The sequence below is a fragment of the Typopeltis vanoorti genome, chromosome 3 (genome assembly GCF_054136105.1).
Source record: "Typopeltis vanoorti isolate ZY-2024b chromosome 3, IOZ_Tvanoo_1.0, whole genome shotgun sequence".
NCBI lineage: Eukaryota > Metazoa > Arthropoda > Arachnida > Uropygi > Thelyphonidae > Typopeltis > Typopeltis vanoorti.
Window position 1 is genome coordinate 2,519,194 of NC_143551.1, and position 20,155 is coordinate 2,539,348.

The 20,155-nt window shown below is 36.3% G+C and overlaps 1 protein-coding gene across 1 annotated transcript in view; it reads right to left on the reverse strand.

The window, feature by feature from the left end:
- Nucleotides 1-3,027: 3,027 nt before the first annotated feature.
- Nucleotides 3,028-20,155, reverse strand: part of LOC150107865 (ribosome biogenesis regulatory protein homolog) — a 285,588-nt gene continuing 268,460 nt past the window's right edge. The window contains exon 12 of the mRNA XM_090415397.1: nucleotides 3,028-3,223. Within this exon, the coding sequence (XP_090271523.1) occupies nucleotides 3,070-3,223 (154 nt within the window). The 3' untranslated portion in view covers nucleotides 3,028-3,069. The remainder of the gene's footprint in view (nucleotides 3,224-20,155) is intronic.

Here is a 20,155-nt window from a genome sequence, read left to right on the forward strand (position 1 = left end):
TGTTTTCAGCTTTAATTAAATTTGTAAGTAAGGAGGAATAAACAAGAGATCGACCAAAAATCGCTCCGCAATCGACAGGTTGAACACCACTGAAATAGAGTATTATTATTATTATTATTGTTCCGGGCAACTCCAAGGAGTCGATAGACTCATCGAGGGAGGCCCTAACATCATGTCAAGAACAACTATTCGACATTCACACAGTATCTATCATACCTTGCCTTGAACTCATTCACGGTCGTAACACCTACAACAGACTCTGGAAGCTTATTCCACTCATTCACCACTCTCCAAGTAAAAACCTAGCTCTAACACCCTTGTCAACCACACTCTTCCATTCATGGCCCCTAGTCCTCCCACCACCACCAGTCATATTTTCAAAAATATCTTCTGGATCAATCTTATAGAAACCCTTCAGTGATTTGCATGTCTCAATCATATCACCCCTTCTTTGACTATCGACCAATTTCTGCAACCCACAAATCTTCAACCTATTCTCATAAGGTTCATTCCACAGACCTGCTATCATCTTGGTCACTCATCTCTGGATCCTCTCCACTTCCTCCCCATCACGAAGAAACCCCGGTGTCCATAACTGGGCACAGTAGTCCAGATGGGGTTTTATCAAGGCTCGATACAGAGGAACAACAACTTGTTTGTCTCTGCATGTTAAAGTATTTTACAGAAGCCAAGTGATTTGGTGAGCTGTTTTAGTCACTTTTGCAATGTGCCCCCTAAACTTCAATTCCCTATCCACCAACACTCCCAAATCCTTGGCCTCATCAATCTCCTGGAGTACAGTTCCACCAATGCGATATACTGCTGCTATTCTTTTCACCCCAAAGTGCATAACCTTACACTCACTTTGGCACATTAAATTGACATACATTTTTACTAGCCCAGTCCTCCAAACTATCCAAATCATCCTGTAAAATTTTGACATCCTGTGCACTCATAATTGCTCTACCCAACTTTGCATCATCAGCAAACAAGTGAACACTTCCTCTCAAATCCTTTCCTATATCATTGATGAATAAATTGAAAAGCAGTGGTCCAAGAACAGAGCCCTGTGGCACTCCACTGGTCACAAGCCGTCTTTTAGACTCCACTCCTGAATAAACCACTCTCTGAGTATACTTTGCAGTTTTCTCATAAACTTCATTTCTGCTATTATTAATCTTTGTCTTTTTGTTTTATTGTCCAGATTTCACTTCCATACAATAAGACTGGTAAGGCTAATGTACTGTATACTTTTAATCTGGTTTGTTTTTGAACTAGGTTTCATTTAAATATAGAATCAATTATGCCTGTTATTTTTAAATATTTTGCAATTTTTAAGTTTATATCTTTTTCGTTTTCATGTGATCATACATCCTAGGTAGTTAAATGAATTCACCCTCTAAATTAAATTACAGCTTTTAATTCACAGTGAAATGCCAAGACATAGATTGCTGCATTGAACAAGAATGTGGTAAAGAAACATTTCATGAAACTGCACGTTGGTTGATTCATGAGAGTGTCATCTCATTAAAACCATTGTATCAGTGAATGCAGCAGCGAATAGTCGTAAAACAAAGTGTCACGAAGCGGGTTGTTACCGTATTAAAGAACAACAAGAGTAATATAGTGTAAAATTGATACAATCTATCATAGATGTAGTCTGCATAAAAGATTACCGATTGTTACAATAAAAAAACAAACCGTATACTTCACATGAGGATAGCTTAATCTCTAATACTATCAGGGAAGGAAAAAAAAAAAGAATTCAAAAATAAAATAATAAGCACACACCCACTCCTCGACTTGTATAATACTTGACTTCTGTAAATGTTTGCCGGCTGGTCTTAGCTTAAAGAAATCATGGTAGCATAGTTTGCATACTATAGGAAATAAAAGAAAGTTCTGACTAGTATGGCAAAAATACAAGCACAGCATAAGCCTCCAGTAGTTTGTGCTGATAATGAATTAGAATAGTTAAATAAATGCTTACCATATATGACACTTTAACCCTAGTGTCAGTCATTGTGGGGTTTTATTTATTTATTTTTTTTTTTATTACAGCATCCAAAGGAAGGTGCAAGAAGTGGCAATGCTAGAAAAGCATAATTGATTTAGAAATAAAATGAAAATGACTAAGAAGTATAAAACAATTCAAAGTTTGTCATATGTTGCATGGGAATTAGGCCTGTCTCACTGCTTCAACAGTGAATGCTATTTTAAAGGAAAGTGCATGCATAAAAGAACATGTTAAAGGATCTACAATGATTGATAATATGGATGGAAAATTAGATGCCCAAGTCTAATGGCCATTCAAACAAAAGCAAGAAGTAATTATGAAGATATTAAACATAAGTGCAGCCAACCCCAAGCCAAGTTTCTTGGCAAGCAATGGCTTTTAGGTCTGTTATACAATGAGGAATCAGAGCTTCACAAATACCTTTATAAAATCTTTCTAATAGAAAACTGCTTTTATAATATGACTAATCTTTTTCACCTGGACACTGTGCCTGAAAGAAATATAATGAATTAGACTAGATGTGTCTGACTTCTAAGTATCTTATGTAATTCTGATGCTATACGTATTCAGCACAAGTGAAAAAAAAAAAAAAAAGCAGAGAGAATTCTAGAATGAATAATAAAAAAAAAGGCTTTTGATATTAGATGGAAGAAGAAGAAAGTGGTAGTTTTACAGTATGTAGTCAATGGGGACAATTCTTTGATAAACCTCTGGCATATGAATTTGGAAGCTATAGTTGTTTAATATAATATCATTATGGTTTTAATGCACTTGCACTGAGGTGACCATGAAATGTAGTCAAAAGTTTTTGGTTAATATTGCAGAAGTTATCATGCTGTTTAAATTGGCTATTTTCATACTTTATGTTGCTATATTTAATCGCATAGGTTACATGTAAAAATCTTCATATTACTTAATTAAGAGTAAATTTTAAAGCGAACTGATACAGCTCTGTAATGCATTTTCTTTATGGTTCTGAAACCTTGATAAATATGAATAAAACAAGCAGGTTAAGCATTTACATTTTTATTGACATTTGACATACATTACTTTCACATGGCTTTTCTTTTGTTTGAAAATTTCCTCTGTTTTTCTTTTACGGCAAATAAGGATCTTTTTCTAGCCTTTTTATTTGCTTCTTTGCCTGCTTTCCGTGGCCTCTTTTTTGTAGCTTTCTCTATCTGTAATTCTTCAGACTTCCTAAAACTAAATTGAAGAAATAAAATATAAAAATTTGATTGCTGTACATGAAATTGTTATTACTCTCACATGGGTATTTCCATGGAATTCAATGACTCATCAAACAAGGACCATCCTAAAAATTATTGAACACAATGCCTATCATAGTGCACCTATCAAGCACTCACAACCATGTAGCAATCCAGGCCACTCACTCGCCAGCCTCCAGCAAAAAATCTAGTCCTTACACACTTGCTAATCAGACATTTTCTTGATTTCTTGTTCTCTCTCATCCAGTAATATATTGGAAAATTTATTTTGCATTTATTTATAAACACCTCAAGCAACCCAGATGACCAAAACTGTGTACAATAAATCCAGATATGGTCATATCAAAGCCTAATAATAAAGAAGGATAATAACTTCCTTATTCAGACTATCAGAGTTTCTTAACATTCAAGTGACCTGTTAAGATTTTTACCGACTTTCGCAATATGGTCTCTGAATGAAATCTCTGCCCACCATTACCACCCCCAAAATCCTCATCAATTTCTAGCAGTTCAGTTCCAATCTACAATAAACAGCCTCTAGTTTTTTCATACTAAAATAGTGCATGACTTTACACTGATAGAATGAGTTGGTATCCACTATAATTTACTCAAATCACCAGCCTATTTGAGACTAGAGGACCCTTATATCACCTTTAATAAACACTGCTCTCTCTCACTCTCTCTCCAGTTTACTAAAACCCACCCCCTTACCCTACACACCATCAAATCATTCCCAACATCATTAATGTACAAAATGAACAGCAGTAGCAGTACCGAACTCTGTGGACAAACTAATTACCTGCCTTCTTTCATTCAACTTTGCTATGCACTACTCTCTGATGTTGTCCATTAGTCATCCTCTTATCCATGCAACCAGTGTTGCATTGATCCCCCATTCTCCATCTTACATAGCAGAATTCACTGCAGAATAATCACGACTGCTGGATATCCAGCAGTACTGTGGCTGAGTCATTCTCCTTATCCAACTCAGTTGTCACATTATTGTAGAAAGTGAGTCTTAACTGTACTGCTATTTCTCTTTCACTCCCTTGTAACAAATAAGATGACATCTCATCCATCCTCATGACTATATTACTAGTGAGATTTATTAGCATAAATGCACGTGTGCTTAGGTCAGGGGTCGTCAACACAAAACCCGCAGAGCTCTTTGCTGTGGCCGCCAGCCATTTTGAAAAAATAACTACTTAACATCCACTAAAGCCATTAAAACGCGATTAAATAAAAAATAATTTCAATGAAGCCTGTGGGCTACTAAGCTATACTGCGGTATTTAGAATTGTAAGATGCATTCCAGATTCACAAGGAATGCTGTGCATTTGATACTTTACATAAAATCCTATAAAAATAAATATCAAATAGACATGCTTCTTCAGCCACCTACCAGCGTCAAGCAGTACTTAAGTACTAACATTGCAGGTAGATGGCTGAAGCAGTAGTTTGTTCGAGTGTGCTGTCTAGTGCCTTCCAGATACATCTCAAAGGTTCTCAATACTTCGTTATTTTCATATAAATACAATAGGATTTCATCCAGAGTCAGTCAGTTGTGAACAGTGTGATATTCATGTATAAGAACAAGCAGGCTAATCATGTCAGCCATTTTTGCATTAGTGTGAGACATATTCAGTGGATAATAACCATTACATGGCCATTTTGGATAATTTTTTGGGTTCAGTCACCTTCCATCATTATGGTGTCTTACGAGTAAAAAGCATAAATCAAGCGATTCTTGTGGGGTTTTTAATGAAAAGTGGACCAATTTGTACTTATTTGTGACGACTGACGATTAGCCAGCGTGTTTAATTTATCGGGAGTCAGTGTCAGTATCTAAAGAATACAATATAAAACGACACTATGAGACAAAGCATGCGTCCAATTTCGATCACCTTCAAGGACAGCTTTGTGTGGACAAAGTGAATCGTCTCCAAATTGATTTAAAATGCCAGCAGGGTATGTTTAAATGGCAGAGGGAAGAGAGCGAAGCGTGCATCAAAGTTATGTAACAGCTGAAAAAAATTGCTAAAAAATCAAAAGCCTTCTTGGACAATGAATTTGTGAAAGAGTGTCTCATTGCTGATGGGGATATTCTGTGCCCAAATAATAAGGAAGTGTTTAAAAAAACCGAGTCTGTCTGGGGTAACTGTAGCACGACATATCGAAGAACTTGCCAATGACATTGAAGGAACTTTAAAAAAAAAAACGGTCATCCGAATTTACGTCATATTCACTTGCTTTAGATGAGAGTACAGATGTGAAGGATACAGCACAACTGGCTATCTTTGTCCATGGCATTGATCAACAATTCAATGTGACAGAAAAAATGATAGCGCACATACCAATGAAGGGAATGACGAAAGGCACTGATACTCTTGAAGCCGCCAAGAAAATGTTTCAGCATTTTGACATTAGCTTAAACCAACCTTGAGGGTGTGGTAAATGATGGTGCCCCTGCTATGGTGGGAGGAAAGAACGAAGGGTTTGTTGCGCTGCTACGGAAAATATTGCCGAGCTTCTACAGAACTAAAAGGAAAAGATTTCGTCCATCACCACGGCTTAATCCACCAAGAGAATTTGTTCGTGAAAACTATTGGATTTGAGAATGTCATGAAAGTTATTGTGACTGTCATCAACATTATTAGGGCAAGAGGATTGAATCATCATGAATTCCAAGAGTTTCTGACCCAAGAGTGCGAATTTGATCATGGCGATGGCGCTTATTATAGTGATGTGCGTTGGTTGAGCAGAGGGGAAGGTTCTTAAAAGTCTTTGACTTAAGGAGCGAAATACAGCAGTTCATGCAAACCAAGAGGAATCTGATTGCAGAATTTAACAATCCAAAGTGGATGACAGACTATGCCTTTGTGACCGACATCTCGTTGCATATGAATGACCTAAATACGTGGCTACAATCCAAAGATCAACTGGTGCACACTCTGTTTGATCACATCAAAGCTTTTTCAGCTTCTTGCTTTTCAGCTTTCTCATTTTCAGCTTCTTGCTGAGTGAAACTGTTCGTCTCTTGATGAATACACACTACAAAATTAGCAGTGCTACGAAGTGAGTTCAAAGAGAGATTTAGTAATTTTTGTAACCAACGGCCTTCTTTAGATTTATTTTCAACGCCAATCAGTGTCAATGCTGCCGAAATGCCAGGCTCAGTATATAAATGGAGCTGCTTGAACTCCAAAACAATATTTGAGAGAAAAATTATTCAATGTGCCCTTGCTTACATTTTACAAACACTACATTTCTGAGCCGACATTCCCTAATCTTTGCCAGCATGTTTTGAAGATGTGCACTTTCTTAGGAAGCACATACTTATGTAAGCGGTTCTTTTCCAGAATGAAGCATGTGAAGTCCAAGACAGAAAAACTCTGTGCATAGCAAATTCCAACATTGATGCCAACATCGACAAGCTGGTCAAGGAAAACCATTGCCAAGTTGCCCATTGACATTGTAAAAAATGAATGTTTTCTTCATTAAATTATCTTTTTTCAAGTATTGATTGTATTTACTTATCACGAACCCGACTCCTACCTTCGCTCTTAAAGCTAAGTTTGTTTATTTTTATAGGATTTTATGTAAAGTATCAAATGCACAGCATTCCTTGTGAATCTGGAAAGCATCTTACAATTCTAAATACTGCAGTATAGCTTAGTGGCCCGTGGGCTTCACTGAAATTTTTAATGCAGCCCGCACTGTCTGAAAGGTTGAAAACCCCTGGCTTAGGTGCTGGTTTACACTCATAATGGAATAACTAAAGCACAGAGAAAAATAATTAAACAGCATGTTTAACATTTCAATATTTCATCTATCAACAAAAATATCTCCAGGAATAACGTTAAAACTGTAATAACACACACAAAAACACCCGAGTGGAAGAAATAAAATTAGACCAGATAATAACTTAAGTCTTATTAAGAGGGAGGCCCTCTGTGAGTGCTGTTGTTCGATGGGAGGCCTACAATAGTTTCCGAAATCTAGGGAAGTATAATACAACTATATTTATTGAGATTAGGCTGTTTATTTAAAACATCTGCTACTAATTCTAAAAAGTCTTTACTGTAATGGAACATAATAGTTTTCTTCCATCTGATTCTGTGCAAGATATCCAAGGTGGTCAGCTTAATCTGACTGACCATAGTTGTGGTGGTGAATGTATTTTGTGTATTTGTCTAGTTGGATGTTAGCAGAAGAGAAGGAAAGCTGACTTCATTTCATAATACAATTCAATTAAAGTGTATTATGAGTACTAACATAAACATTTGCAGTTTATCTGCCTCTCTATTCATATTGAATCCCTGTAACACTACCTGAGTGGTATATACTTGCAAAATGCATGTCAAGTAACCAGACTATTTATTGTCCTTTGTCAATTCCCTATCATCAGAATTCATTAAATTTATCCTTTCATCGTTTTATCTTTGACTAACCACACAGAGTAAGAGCTCTTTGAGATTTCATTTAGCATGTTTGGCTAATTTTCTCTCATATGAAGGTGGTCTGAAAAGTTCTCAGCTTCGACCATAGATGGTAATACCATCGCCAAGATTTTTTTATTCTAAGTTCATACATCTGTCATAAGCATCCATGTGAAATTGCAAGTCATTCTATAAGTAATTTGTTTTATACAGCTGTCTGAAGCAAAAGTGTTGTCTGTATTCCTTGAAATGGATAAAATTTAGTATTGCACATTTGTAAAATTCTTTGTAAACACTAAAAGAAATTCACTTGAAGTTCATAAAAGTTTATGGACACTCTTCTCCTTCGTTTTCGACAACTAAGAAGTGGCTGCTGAGTTTAAACGTGGCTGAACCAACCTTTCATTCATGAGAAAGATGGGTGAAGCGATTGCTCACAGCATATCAAAAACGCACTAACAGGAAAATCTCTGAACAGTGCTTGGAGTGTTTTAACACGAATAAAACTGATTTCGTGTTGATTTATTACTATGGATGAAACTTGGATTCACCATTACACACCAGAATCCAAACAATAGGTAAAAGAGTGGACAGAAGCCAGTTGTTCAGCACCAAAGAAGAAAAGACCCGGTGTGCAGAAGAAAAAAATCATCTTTCATAAGGATAATGCACCTGCCCACAAAGGTGTTTTGGTAAATGGGAAAATTAAGGGATCTGCACTATGAATTGTTGGAACTTCATGTTGGAGGATTAAAGGATTGTACACAGCACTCAGAAAGGATTAAGAACAGATTTTAATACTTCGTTTATTTCATCTCAGTGACTGAAACATCTTCAGGGATTACAAAAAACTAATATAACATATACACAGATATCACACAATACTAAGCAAACCACATGGATGATTCTAAAGTCCTATCTAGGTGGTGCATCCTCTATGAGCGATTGTAGGTGGCCAGGAATGTAAGGTGGGATCTCTGATGAAAAATGTTTCCCAAATCTTTGCAAGTTTAATGTAACTGTATTTATTTAGATTTGATTGATTTCTGAGAGCTGTTGCGGATTCTAAAAATAGTCTCCCCTTTTTAAATTTACTGTGGTGGAGCATGATGGTTTTTTCCCATGAGATCCTGTGGGTTGTATCCAAGATGTCAGCCAGGCCTGACTGACCGTAGTCATGATTTCAGATGTATGACGTGTTCTCCTAAGCGAATGGTTGCTAATTTACCTGTCTGTACAAAGTACGCCAAATTACAGGAACGGGGTACTTTATAAACTCCAAGCACCGAGAGAGGAGGGAGCTGATCTTTGGTAGAACAGATAAGGGTAGTAAGTTTGTGGTGGGGCTTAAATGCTGTGTAAAGGTTGTACTTAATTAAAATATTGGCTATTTTTTCTGATGTGCCACGGTTGTAGCGTATGGTGCTGGCATTTCTGAACTCTTTTTTTTTATATTCCTGGTGATCTCTTTCTGAAGAGATGGCCGGGAAATAGGGGAGTAACTGATTATTTTTTTAAATACTATAATCGCTGTAGCCATTGGAGAGGAAGGGGTTGTGTATGTGGTTGAGTTCAGTTGAAAGGGCAGTTCCACAGGAACAAAGATTGTGTGCTCTCTTGGTTAGAGTTTTAATAATGCCATATTGTTCAGCAGGGTGGTGGTGGTGGGAAGGTTTGTGAATGCATCTGCACGTGAGCGTATGTTTTCTATATACAGTGAAAGAAAGTGTCCCTTTAGGAAGGCATGTAACTAAGGTGTCTAGGAAGAGAAAACTATTGTTATTTTCCTTTTCCATCGTAACTAAGGGGGTGCTTAAGGGTCAAATCTGTATAACTGAGAGGAGACCTCCACAGAGCCTTTAAATGAATGAACAGAACCGACCAGAGCTTCTGCCCTAATGTCCAATCCTCACCTTCTAGTGGTGCACCCTGTTGGGTATCTACCAGGACACTGAACGAACGAGGATGGGCAAGCAATTTGAGATTTAGCTGACCAAATTATATTCTTATTGGTTTAAAACAATACAAAATGATGGTACAACATGACAAAATTTCATACCGGCTGGGGCGTTGCCCAGTTAAACAAGGCACCCGTTGTTTTTTGCCAGGGAACAAGGGCAAACAGCAAAAACTCGGCTACTGGAACAAATCTGAAGGCATACACCCCCATCTCAAAATCACCAGAGTTGAAGATCGGTACTATCAACATAAGATAGCCTGAATGGCAAAGAAAGGGAGCTAGCTGAGGAATTAGATACCAGATCGACATAATAAGGGTGACTAAAACAAAAAAGACAAAAACTGGTGAGACCTTTCTGAGCAATAAATACAAATTGTTATATTCAGGCAATGACAATCAAGGAAAAGAAGGGGATAGCCATAGTATTCACACTAAATACGAGGCTAATCTTCTTGAATGGCAGGCAGTCTCAAGTAGAGTGATGTGGGCAAATATCAGAATGGGGAACTGGACAATGAGACTTATTTGTGCCTATGGTCTCACAGAAGGCTCTACTAAGGTAGAAGTGGAGGAATTTTTTGAGGCTCTAGAAAAAGCTACTGACACAATGAAAAAGTTGGTACTTGTTGAGGATCTAAATAGCAGAGTAAGAATTGATTGTGAGACATACAAAAATATTTTGGAAAAATTTGGAGAAAAGAGCAAAGCTGATAATAATGGCAAATACCTGTTGGATTTCTGCCGAGGACATGGACTGGACTGGTTATTACTAACACCATGTTCCAACATAAAAATGTGCACAAATTCACATGAAGAGAAGAGGCAAGTAATAAGAAAAGTCTCATTGACTATGTTATTGTTGATAGTGATGTTTTCTCCCTGGTGCAGGACACCAGAATGTACAGAGGAATTGAAATTGGAAGTGATCACTATTTAGTCTTGAGCAGGATAAAATTGAATTTCATATTGAAAAGAATAATATATAAGAAAGTGTTAAAGCGAATAAAAGTTGAGCAGCTCTCAGATATGAACTGTAGACTAAAATATACAAAGATTATTGAAGAAAAAATGAAAGAGTTTGACAACAGGAGCTAAACCTTGAAGAAAACCCTGATTGATTCAGCCAGAGTGGCATATGGTGAGGTTGTCTGCAAGGATACAAAAATCAGAACTCCATGGTGGACAAGAAGAAAGCATATCAAAAGTTCCTGTCAAATAAATCAGCTTGTGCTCTCAGAGAATACAGAGACAAATCTAAGAAAGTTAAACACTGTGTAAAATTAGCTAAACAAAATTCATGGGAGGACTTTGGCAAGAACATAAAAAATAAATATCAAGAAGGTGGTAAGATATTCTGGAGGTTGTTGAAAACGCTTAGAAATGAAGGAAAGGAGTGCTGTAAAAGGAATTAGAGATGACCAAGGTGACATGAAAACAGGAGAAAAAAGATATCCTTGAAGTATGGAGTAATTACTTCAAAGAATTGCTAAATGAAACAAGCAGTGATAGCACAGTGGTAAAAAACACTCAACAGGCATACAGTCATTAATATATATACATACTTGAAGTAGAAAAAGCCATCAAAGGCTTGAAATGTGGAAAGGCAGCAGGGGTAGATGATATTTGACCAGAAATGCTGAAATATGGTGGTATAAAAGTTTTATAGTGGTTGCATTGTATAGTTCAGAAAGCTTGGACAGAGGGACGAATTCCCGATGATTGGAGTAGAGCTCTAATAGTAGCCATATATAAAAAGGGAAATAAAACTGAATGTGAGAATTACAGAAGTATTTTCCTACTGAGTGTTCCAGGCAAGATTTATGCCAGTATACTTGAGAAACGGTTGAGAAGAATTGTGAAAGAAAAGCTTGGTGAAGAACAAGATGGATTCAGACCAAATAGAGGCTGTCAGGATCACATCTTCACTTTACGACAAATAGTTGAGAAAGCATGGGAATATAACAGAGATCTGTATTTAAGTTTTGTCGATCTGGAAAAGGCATACGACAAGGTGCCAAGAGAGAATCTATTCAATACACTACAGTTATATGGTGTCAATGGGGCATTATATCAAGCAATACTTAGTCTTTATTTGAGTTGTAAGTCAGCAAATAGAATTGAAGGAAGTACATTATCCCCTCTGTTATTCATTAACTATATGGATCACATTATGAAGGAAAGTGGTATTAAACATGATATCAGAATTGGAGAAGATAATGTATTTTCTTTGCTTTATGCAGACAATGTTATACATCTAAAAAATCTGCTACAAGTTTGCCAGATTCCCTGACTAATTAAATAACTGTTGTAATAGATATGGTATGACGGTCAGTAATAAAAAGACAAAGACAATGAAAATAGGTAGAATCATTGAAAATGTCAACCGTGTTTTAAACGGAGTTACTATAATATGTTTATAGTAAACATATTATAAGTTATAATATATTATAAAGTTAAAATATTTAAAATAGTATTATAAAGTTAAAATGTTTTACTTGTTCCATAGTAAATGGAACAAGTAAAACATTTCAGCTACTTAGGCATGATTTTTAGTGCAGATGGTAAAATTAAATATGGAAATAGACAACAGAATCAACATGGCTGGTTGGTGTGTTAGGAAGTCAATTGAATAAATTCATATAGAATAAGAGAGAAATTAGTCAGGACACTAAATTATCTGTATACAAGACAGTGTTCAAAACAGTTTTAACTTATGGATCTGAGAGCTGAGTCAGAAGTAAAACACTTGACAAAAGACTAGAGACCGCAGATATGAGAGTCCTGAGAAAGATTAGAGGTGTGAACAGATGGCATCAATGGCAATATCATATCAAAAATAAGGATATTAGGAAAGAACTTCACATTGTCAGCATCCAGGAATGCGTTAGCAGAGCTAATCTCAGGTGGTATGGTCACTTAAACAGAATGGGCGAGGAAAGATTAGCAAAACAAGTGTTCTCTGCCAGGTTGGCAGGAAAAAGACCCAGAGGAAGACCAAGATATAGGTGGATTGATACCGTACAAAGTGCGTTAGACGATAGAGATATAAGATCTCATAGTGTTGGAGTCTTGACAAATAACAGACTGATTTGGAGGAAAATTGTAGATAAGAAGTTAGTAATGATGTAAATTTTTCATGTAGTACTATCATATCCTGTACACCCCTTGAGGGTACATGTCAGGAATTTGATGATGATGATGATGATGATGATTGTTGAGCAGGGTGGTGGTGGGAGGGTTTGTGAATGCATCTGCCTGTGCATGCAGGTTTTCTATATACAATGAAAGAAAGTGTCCCATTAGGAAGGTGTGTAACTAAGATGTCTAGGAAGAGTAAACATTGTTATTTTCCTTTTCCATCGTAAACTGGATTCTTGGATGTTGAGGTGACTGAGGAAGGAGTCTAATTAAAAATTGGCAAGAGGAGGTGAGAGATGGGGGGAGGAACCCATGGCAGTTCCCCCTATCTGTTTGTAAATTTTGTTCTTCCAAAAAAAAAAAAAAAATACCCAGAATTGATGGCTAAGGAAAAGAGATCTAAGATTTCAGGAGTTTCAGAATCTAAGAGTGTTAAGAAGGGAACGTTGGTGAACAGTGAGTGGATGTCAAAGCTTACCAATATGTCTGTGTCATTTTAAGTTTGATTTTCTATTAAGGTTTGAAAATAGGCAGACTTTTTTTATATATATAAGATGTGGTAAGTCCAGTAAGGGGGGGGGGGAGGAGGAAGAGGGTTAGTCAGCTGTTTTGACAATTTTTAGCAATGCATGTTGTGGCACCTACTATAGGTCTTGGGGGGGGGGGGGTTAGGTTTGTGGATTTTTGGTAAACCGTACATTCATGGGGGGGTGGACAGGAACAGAAAGGTTTTGAGTTTTTTTTCGTAATGTCTGGTGGCCAGGAAGATACTTTTTTTAAGTATGTTTTTTAATTTTCTGACTTGTTTTTTTGTGGGATTGTGTTCTAGTGGATGTAAGTAGCATGATCGCTCAGAATAATCTCCATTTTTCGATTATATTCCATGATCGAATATAATCGATCTGGCATTACCCTTATCTGCTCTGGTGATGGCGATACTACTGGCTTTCATTAATTTCCTGAGAGCATGTGTTGGCTGGATGCTAAATTACTTCTTGGAGACAACGACTGGGTGAGGATGTTGGTGACATTTCTTTTTTGAATTTACTGTAGTGGAGCATGATGGTTTTCCCCCAAGAGATCCTGTGGGTTGTATCCAAGACATGGTCAGCCAGGCCTGACTGACCATAGTCGTGGTTGCAGAGGTATGACTTGCGTTCTTCTAAGCGGATGATTGCTGATCTACCCATCTGTCCAAAGTACACCAGCTTACAGGAACAAGGTACTTTATAAACTCCAGGCATTGAGAGAGAGCTGATCTTTTGTAAAACGGATAATGATAGTAAGTTTGGGGTGGGATCCACGCTCTGCCACAGTAAATTCAAAAAAGGGAGACTATTTTTAGAATCTGCAGTAGCTCTCAGAAATCAACCAAATCTAAATAAATATGGTTGCATTAAACGTCCGAAGATTTGGGGAAAATTAATCATCAGAGATCCCACCTTACATTCTAGGCCACCTACAATCGCCCACAGAAGGCGCACCACCTAGATAGGACTTTAGAGTCATCCGCATGGTTAGCTTAGTATTGTGTGGTATTCGTGTACATGTTACATTAGTTTTTTGTAATTTGGCTACCTCTGACTTCTATCTCTTCCCAAAACTGAAAATCTTCCTCGCAGGTCAGCTTTTTTCTTTGAATCAAGAGGTGATTGCAGCTGTAGTGGAGTATTTTGCTAATCTTACTGAGAACAACTACAGGGATGGGATAATGGCACTGGAGCATCGCTGGAATAAATGTGTTTGTTTTAAGGGAGAATATGTTGAAAAAGAAAATTAATTTTGAAATTATAAAGTCGTTTTTTCATTGTTAGGCCGAGAACTTTTCAGACCACCATCGTAATCCAATTTTTCTTGCTCACCATACTAATTGCTCTTCTTGACTGGGCTTTGTATTGTCCAGTCTTGCAGATCAATTTTTTTCTTAATGTACCCACTACATAATTTTCTTCTCTTGTAGCTCATGATTAACTTCTACTTGATTTATCCTCCTAACCCTAAGTAATCTAAAACTGTTTCTCTTGAAAATCCATGACCATTTCAACACTACCTGTATGACATTGGTCCAAGCTGTTTCCCAAGCATGTTGTAAACCACCTCCCAAGTTAAAACTGTATGCTCACTCTTCCTCATCAAAAGCAAAGTAGTTACATTGGTTATCGATACATTCTCTGGTGCTATTCAACATATCTAATACTCTCAAATTCTAGGTATCTTCAAATCAGGTAATTATCTCTCAACAGCTGCATAAATTCTATTTCCTTTACTTCCTCTGCCCTATAAATCCTTCCAGCCAATGTCCCCGTATCCGAAATACTCCATAATGATTACTTTCATGTTCATTGAGCTAATTTCACAATGCATGTCACATTTACCTTTTTTCGCTTCTCCTATCCTAAGGTAGAACACCAACTAGCTTCTACACAGATGGAATTCTGTTTAATGACCAAATTGCATAAAATTAGCTCTGCTCAAACATTACTGAATGCTAATAATTGCAAGTTTCTGCATTTTTCATATGATTTTGCCATAAAGCCATATATTTACTCCCCTAAACTCTCAGGGCTGTTGTTTCTATTCTTTGATCAACTATTTCTAACACAGCTCCTTTAGTGTTTTAACTAATTTCTCTCATTTCCCATATATATTATATATATATATATATATATATATATATATATATATTAGCTATAAAATTAGCTAAATTCCTTAAAAAATATATAATATCAGGACGTTCTTCACCACACTTCCTAAAATCCGTTCTCTGATCAGCCATCCAAAGCCTACTCATCACTACCTAAAATATTCAGGTATATAAATTATGGTGCAATTGCAATATCCCTTATTTTGGACAAACTAACAAATCTATTGAACAACGTATAGAAGAGCATAAGAGAGACATCTCTTACAAAAGATCTCATGCAACTGCGTTATCCAGTCATGTTCTTTTTTCAAATAATACTAATGATGATCAACAAAGCCACTCCGTTTGCTGGGATAGATCAGAAAATATTTTTTGCTGTGATGAGTTTGAGAGAAAAATTGTAGAATCAAGGGAAATTTGCTGAATCCTGTCCACTTAAACAACAATTTGAGTTATAACATCCCAGATAGCCATGCTGCAGTTATTCAATATTGGCGTTCATGTGAGTCTGCACGCATACTTGCAATAAACAATGGCACGCCTGTTAGAACAACATGAAAAAATACAACGTTTTTTATGTATTAATTATGTGTGGCAATTTTTACCTGTAATTTCCAGTTGTTTTAGATACTTCAATGTTTATTACTATTCTTTTCCTTTACGAATACCTGAGGAAGGCTGTTATAAGCCGAAACTAGTTGTATTATTCTCATTAAAATCTTTATAAGTTATCTTGGTTTTTTATGTCATTAAATCTATGTTTTAAAATATATATATATATATATATATAGAGAGAGAGAGAGAGAGAGAGAGAGAGAGAGAGAACTGACTCCCTACCATACCCAGCTTTACTAATTCTGTTGTCTATTTCCATATTTAATTTGACAACTTCACTAAAATTTGTCTGAAGACCTGATATGCTTTACTTGTTTCAGAAGTTCTCCATTCAAAATTCAGTTAATGTTTTCAATGTTCTGTCTACACAGCATATTTTTTTATTTGTTGTGTTTCATGCCAATTTCTTAGAGTAGTAACTCAATTTATTATGCAATCCTGCTGACATATACTGGATTTATTTAAGAGTATGACATCATCATCAAATTCCTGGTATGTTAACCTCAGGGAATGCACATTACAATTATGATAGTACTACATGAAAAAGTTACACCATTACAAACTTCTGATTGACAGTTTTCCTCCAAATGAATCTGTTATTGTCAAGACTCCAACATTAACAGATCTTCTATTTCTGTTTTTAAGACTTTTTCTACTATATCAATCTATCTATATCTTAGTGGGTCTTTTTCCTGCTAACCTCGCAAAGCACACTTGTTTGGCTAATCTTTCCTCTCCTATTCTGTTTAAGTGACCATACCACCTGAGATTAGCTCTACTAACACATTCCTGAAGGCTAACAATGGCAAGTTCTTTCCTAATATCCTCATTTTTAATATGGTACTGCCACTGATGCCATCTATTCACTCCACTAATCTTTCTCAGAACTGTGATATCAGTCTTTGATCAAGCCTTTTATTTCTAACCCAGCTCTCAGATCCATAAGTTAAAATTTGTTTGAACATCTTGTACACAGCAAATTTAGTGTTTATGTAGGTAGGGGTTTTTTCCACCCGGAATCTCGGGTTTTTTGTCCCCCAGAACAGGCAAACCGGCCCTGTGAACACACACGGATTACAGTCATGAATACATCCCAGCTATATGCTGGTCCCGACCCAGATAAAATTGTGGAGTTGGGGAAAGCAATGGTGAACTACACTATAAAAATCTCGCCAGGAATTGTGAGCAATGCCTACAAAGTCATCCACAGTCGGAAACGACTGAAAGGGAAAAACCAGTTAAAAAGAATCAAAGCTGATAAAGTTTGAGAGCGTGAACTGTAGGCTCAACTATGCAAATGTTATTGGGGGGGGGGGATGACAATGTCTGAAAAACAAGAACGAAACATTCGAGGCTCACTACTGGAGAAAACAAAAGGAGGGAGGGAATTTCCTAAAAATGGAGGAAAGAGTATGAAAGGGATCAGAGATGATAATCATGATGTACAAAATGAAGACAAATATATTCTGGTTGTCTAGAGTCAATTCACATATACTTTGAAAGATTACTACAGACTGTGGTAAGAAATATTCAAGAGGAATGCAATCATACATATCAGTTTTTGAGGAACAAAAGGACATCAGAAATCTGAAATGTGGAAAGCTGGCTGTAGAAAATTATATATGAACAGAAATGAGCCCATATATCAATATTTCTCAGTGATTATAATGCACCATTCAGATGCATTTAACCAATGCACTTAACCTTTTAGGTGCATAAATCTTATGGTTGTTCAGTGTTAAAGCCAGATAACACAGAGGAGATCACTGCATCACCTTTAAGGAATGCAAAGAACTAAGTGGGCTTCTCACCTACCACCCAATCCTCAGCATCACGTGGTGTGCCTCATTAGTAGGTATCTGCTGGGTATTGAACAAACTATGATGGCCGAGCAAATTGGGACTTAGCTGACCAAACTGTACTCTCCATTAGCTTCAACCAGAAATGCACACAATCGTACAACATAAGTTTTCATGCCAGCTGGTACATTGCCTGTTCAAACAAGGGAACTAGGACAAACAGTCTAAAGTCAGCTACTAGAGCAAACTCCAACTTGATATCTAGAAGAAGAACAGAAGAAAGAAACCATCAACATAAAGAAACATCAATGAAAAGGAAACTGAGCTTGCAGAAAAACTGGAAAATACATGAACATAATTGGCATCAGATACAAAAACAAATGAGATTCTACTAAATAATAAGCATAGGATATATATCTAGCAATAGTGATTATGGAAATGAATGAATGAATGAATTAAGTATAGTTTCTGGGAAAATTCCAATGTTACGCCTCTTAAACACTATTAATATAATTATGGCTATTATAGCCTGTTTTTGTTTAGGAGTGTCCCTTATTTTAATACATTGGCTAACATTACTCAAAAAGGGGTATATATATATATTTTTAGGGCATTATGGGTGAGTATAGAAGGCAATTATGGCAGAATAAAAGAGGTGGAAAAAATTTTGTACATACCTTGTTTTTGGTCCTATGATGCCTTCCAATTCCAAGATCTTGCTAAAGGTTGTTTAAAAACGAGGGGAGGAAACACAGAGGGTGGGTTTTGACGCAGGAAAATAAGTTTGGAAACCCAGGTTACTATTAATAATATATATATATATTATTTTGTTTAGGGCTGCATTTTTTGTGGGGGGAGAAACGTGAATGAATGAATAGCGACAGCATTCAACACCAAACATCAAGATAAAATTCTAGATTGAAAAGCAATTTCAAGAAGTTATGTGGGCAAACTTCAAAACTTCAAAAAGTGGTTCTTGCTGAATGAAGATCGGCAGTATAGGAAATGAATCCTGCCATGTACAAAAAAGGTTTGGAGAAAGGGGCAAGGCAAATAATAATGGTTGGTGCCTAAAGATTTCTTCTCAGGATAAGGACTATTCATTACTAACACCATGTTACAAAATAAAGATTAGAATACATATGTAATAAATAAAGCTGCATTAACTATGTTATTGTTGACAGCAATACTTGATGTTGGTTTACGATACAATGCAAACACAATACAATACAAATACAATACAAAGGGTATACATGTTTGAAACTAGTGATCATTCGGTTTTAAGTAAGATAAAAATGAATATCACATCAAAAAGAACAGCATGTAAGAAAGTTTTAAAAAGAATTTAAGTTGAGCAGTTTTTACAGGTAAACTGGAGACTCAAATATACAAACATTATTCAATACAAAATGAAATAATTTGAAAACAAGAAATAAACCTTGGAGTCTAAGTAGCAAACTCAAGAAAACATTGATTGGTTCAGCTAGAAAAGCATGGAGTGAAGTTATCTGCAAGGATAGTAAAATAAGAACACAATGGTAGACACAAGAAGTTAAAGAAGTGTTCTTGAAAAAGAAGCATAAAAAAAACGTTGCATCCATACTTTTAGCAGCTTTACAGAGAAAAATGTAAGAGAGCTACGTGGAATACTGTAGCTAAACATCATGGAAAGATGTCAGGAAGAATACTGAAGATAAATATCAGGAGGGTGGCAAAATTCTGGAAGATATTAAAGCAGCTTAGAAATGGAGGAAAGAATACTGTACAAGTAAAAGACAATAACGGTGACATGAAACCAAAAAATATTCTAGTGTTTGGAGTTATTACTTTCAAACACTGTTAAATGAAACAAGCACTGACAAACTGCAGTAGAAAATATTCACAATGAATGCACAACAGGAGTAGATGATATCTGACCAGAAATGCCCGAATATTCATCATCATCATCAAATTCCTGCCATGTACCCTCAACGGGTGTACAGGATATGATAGTACTACATGAAAAAAATTACATCATTACTAACTACCTATCTACAATTTTCCTCCAAATCAGGCTGTTACTTGTCAAGACTCCAACATTATCAGATCTTATATTTCTATCGTCTAAGGCACTTTGTACCGTATCAATCCACCTATACTTGGTCTTCCTCTGGGTCATTTTGCTGCCAACCTGGCAGAGAACACTTGTTTTGCTAATCTTTCTTCACCCATTCTGTTTAAGTGACCATACCACCTGAGATTAGCTCTGCTAATACATTCCTGGATGCTGACAATGTCAAGTTCTTTCCTAATATCCTCATTTTTAATATGATAT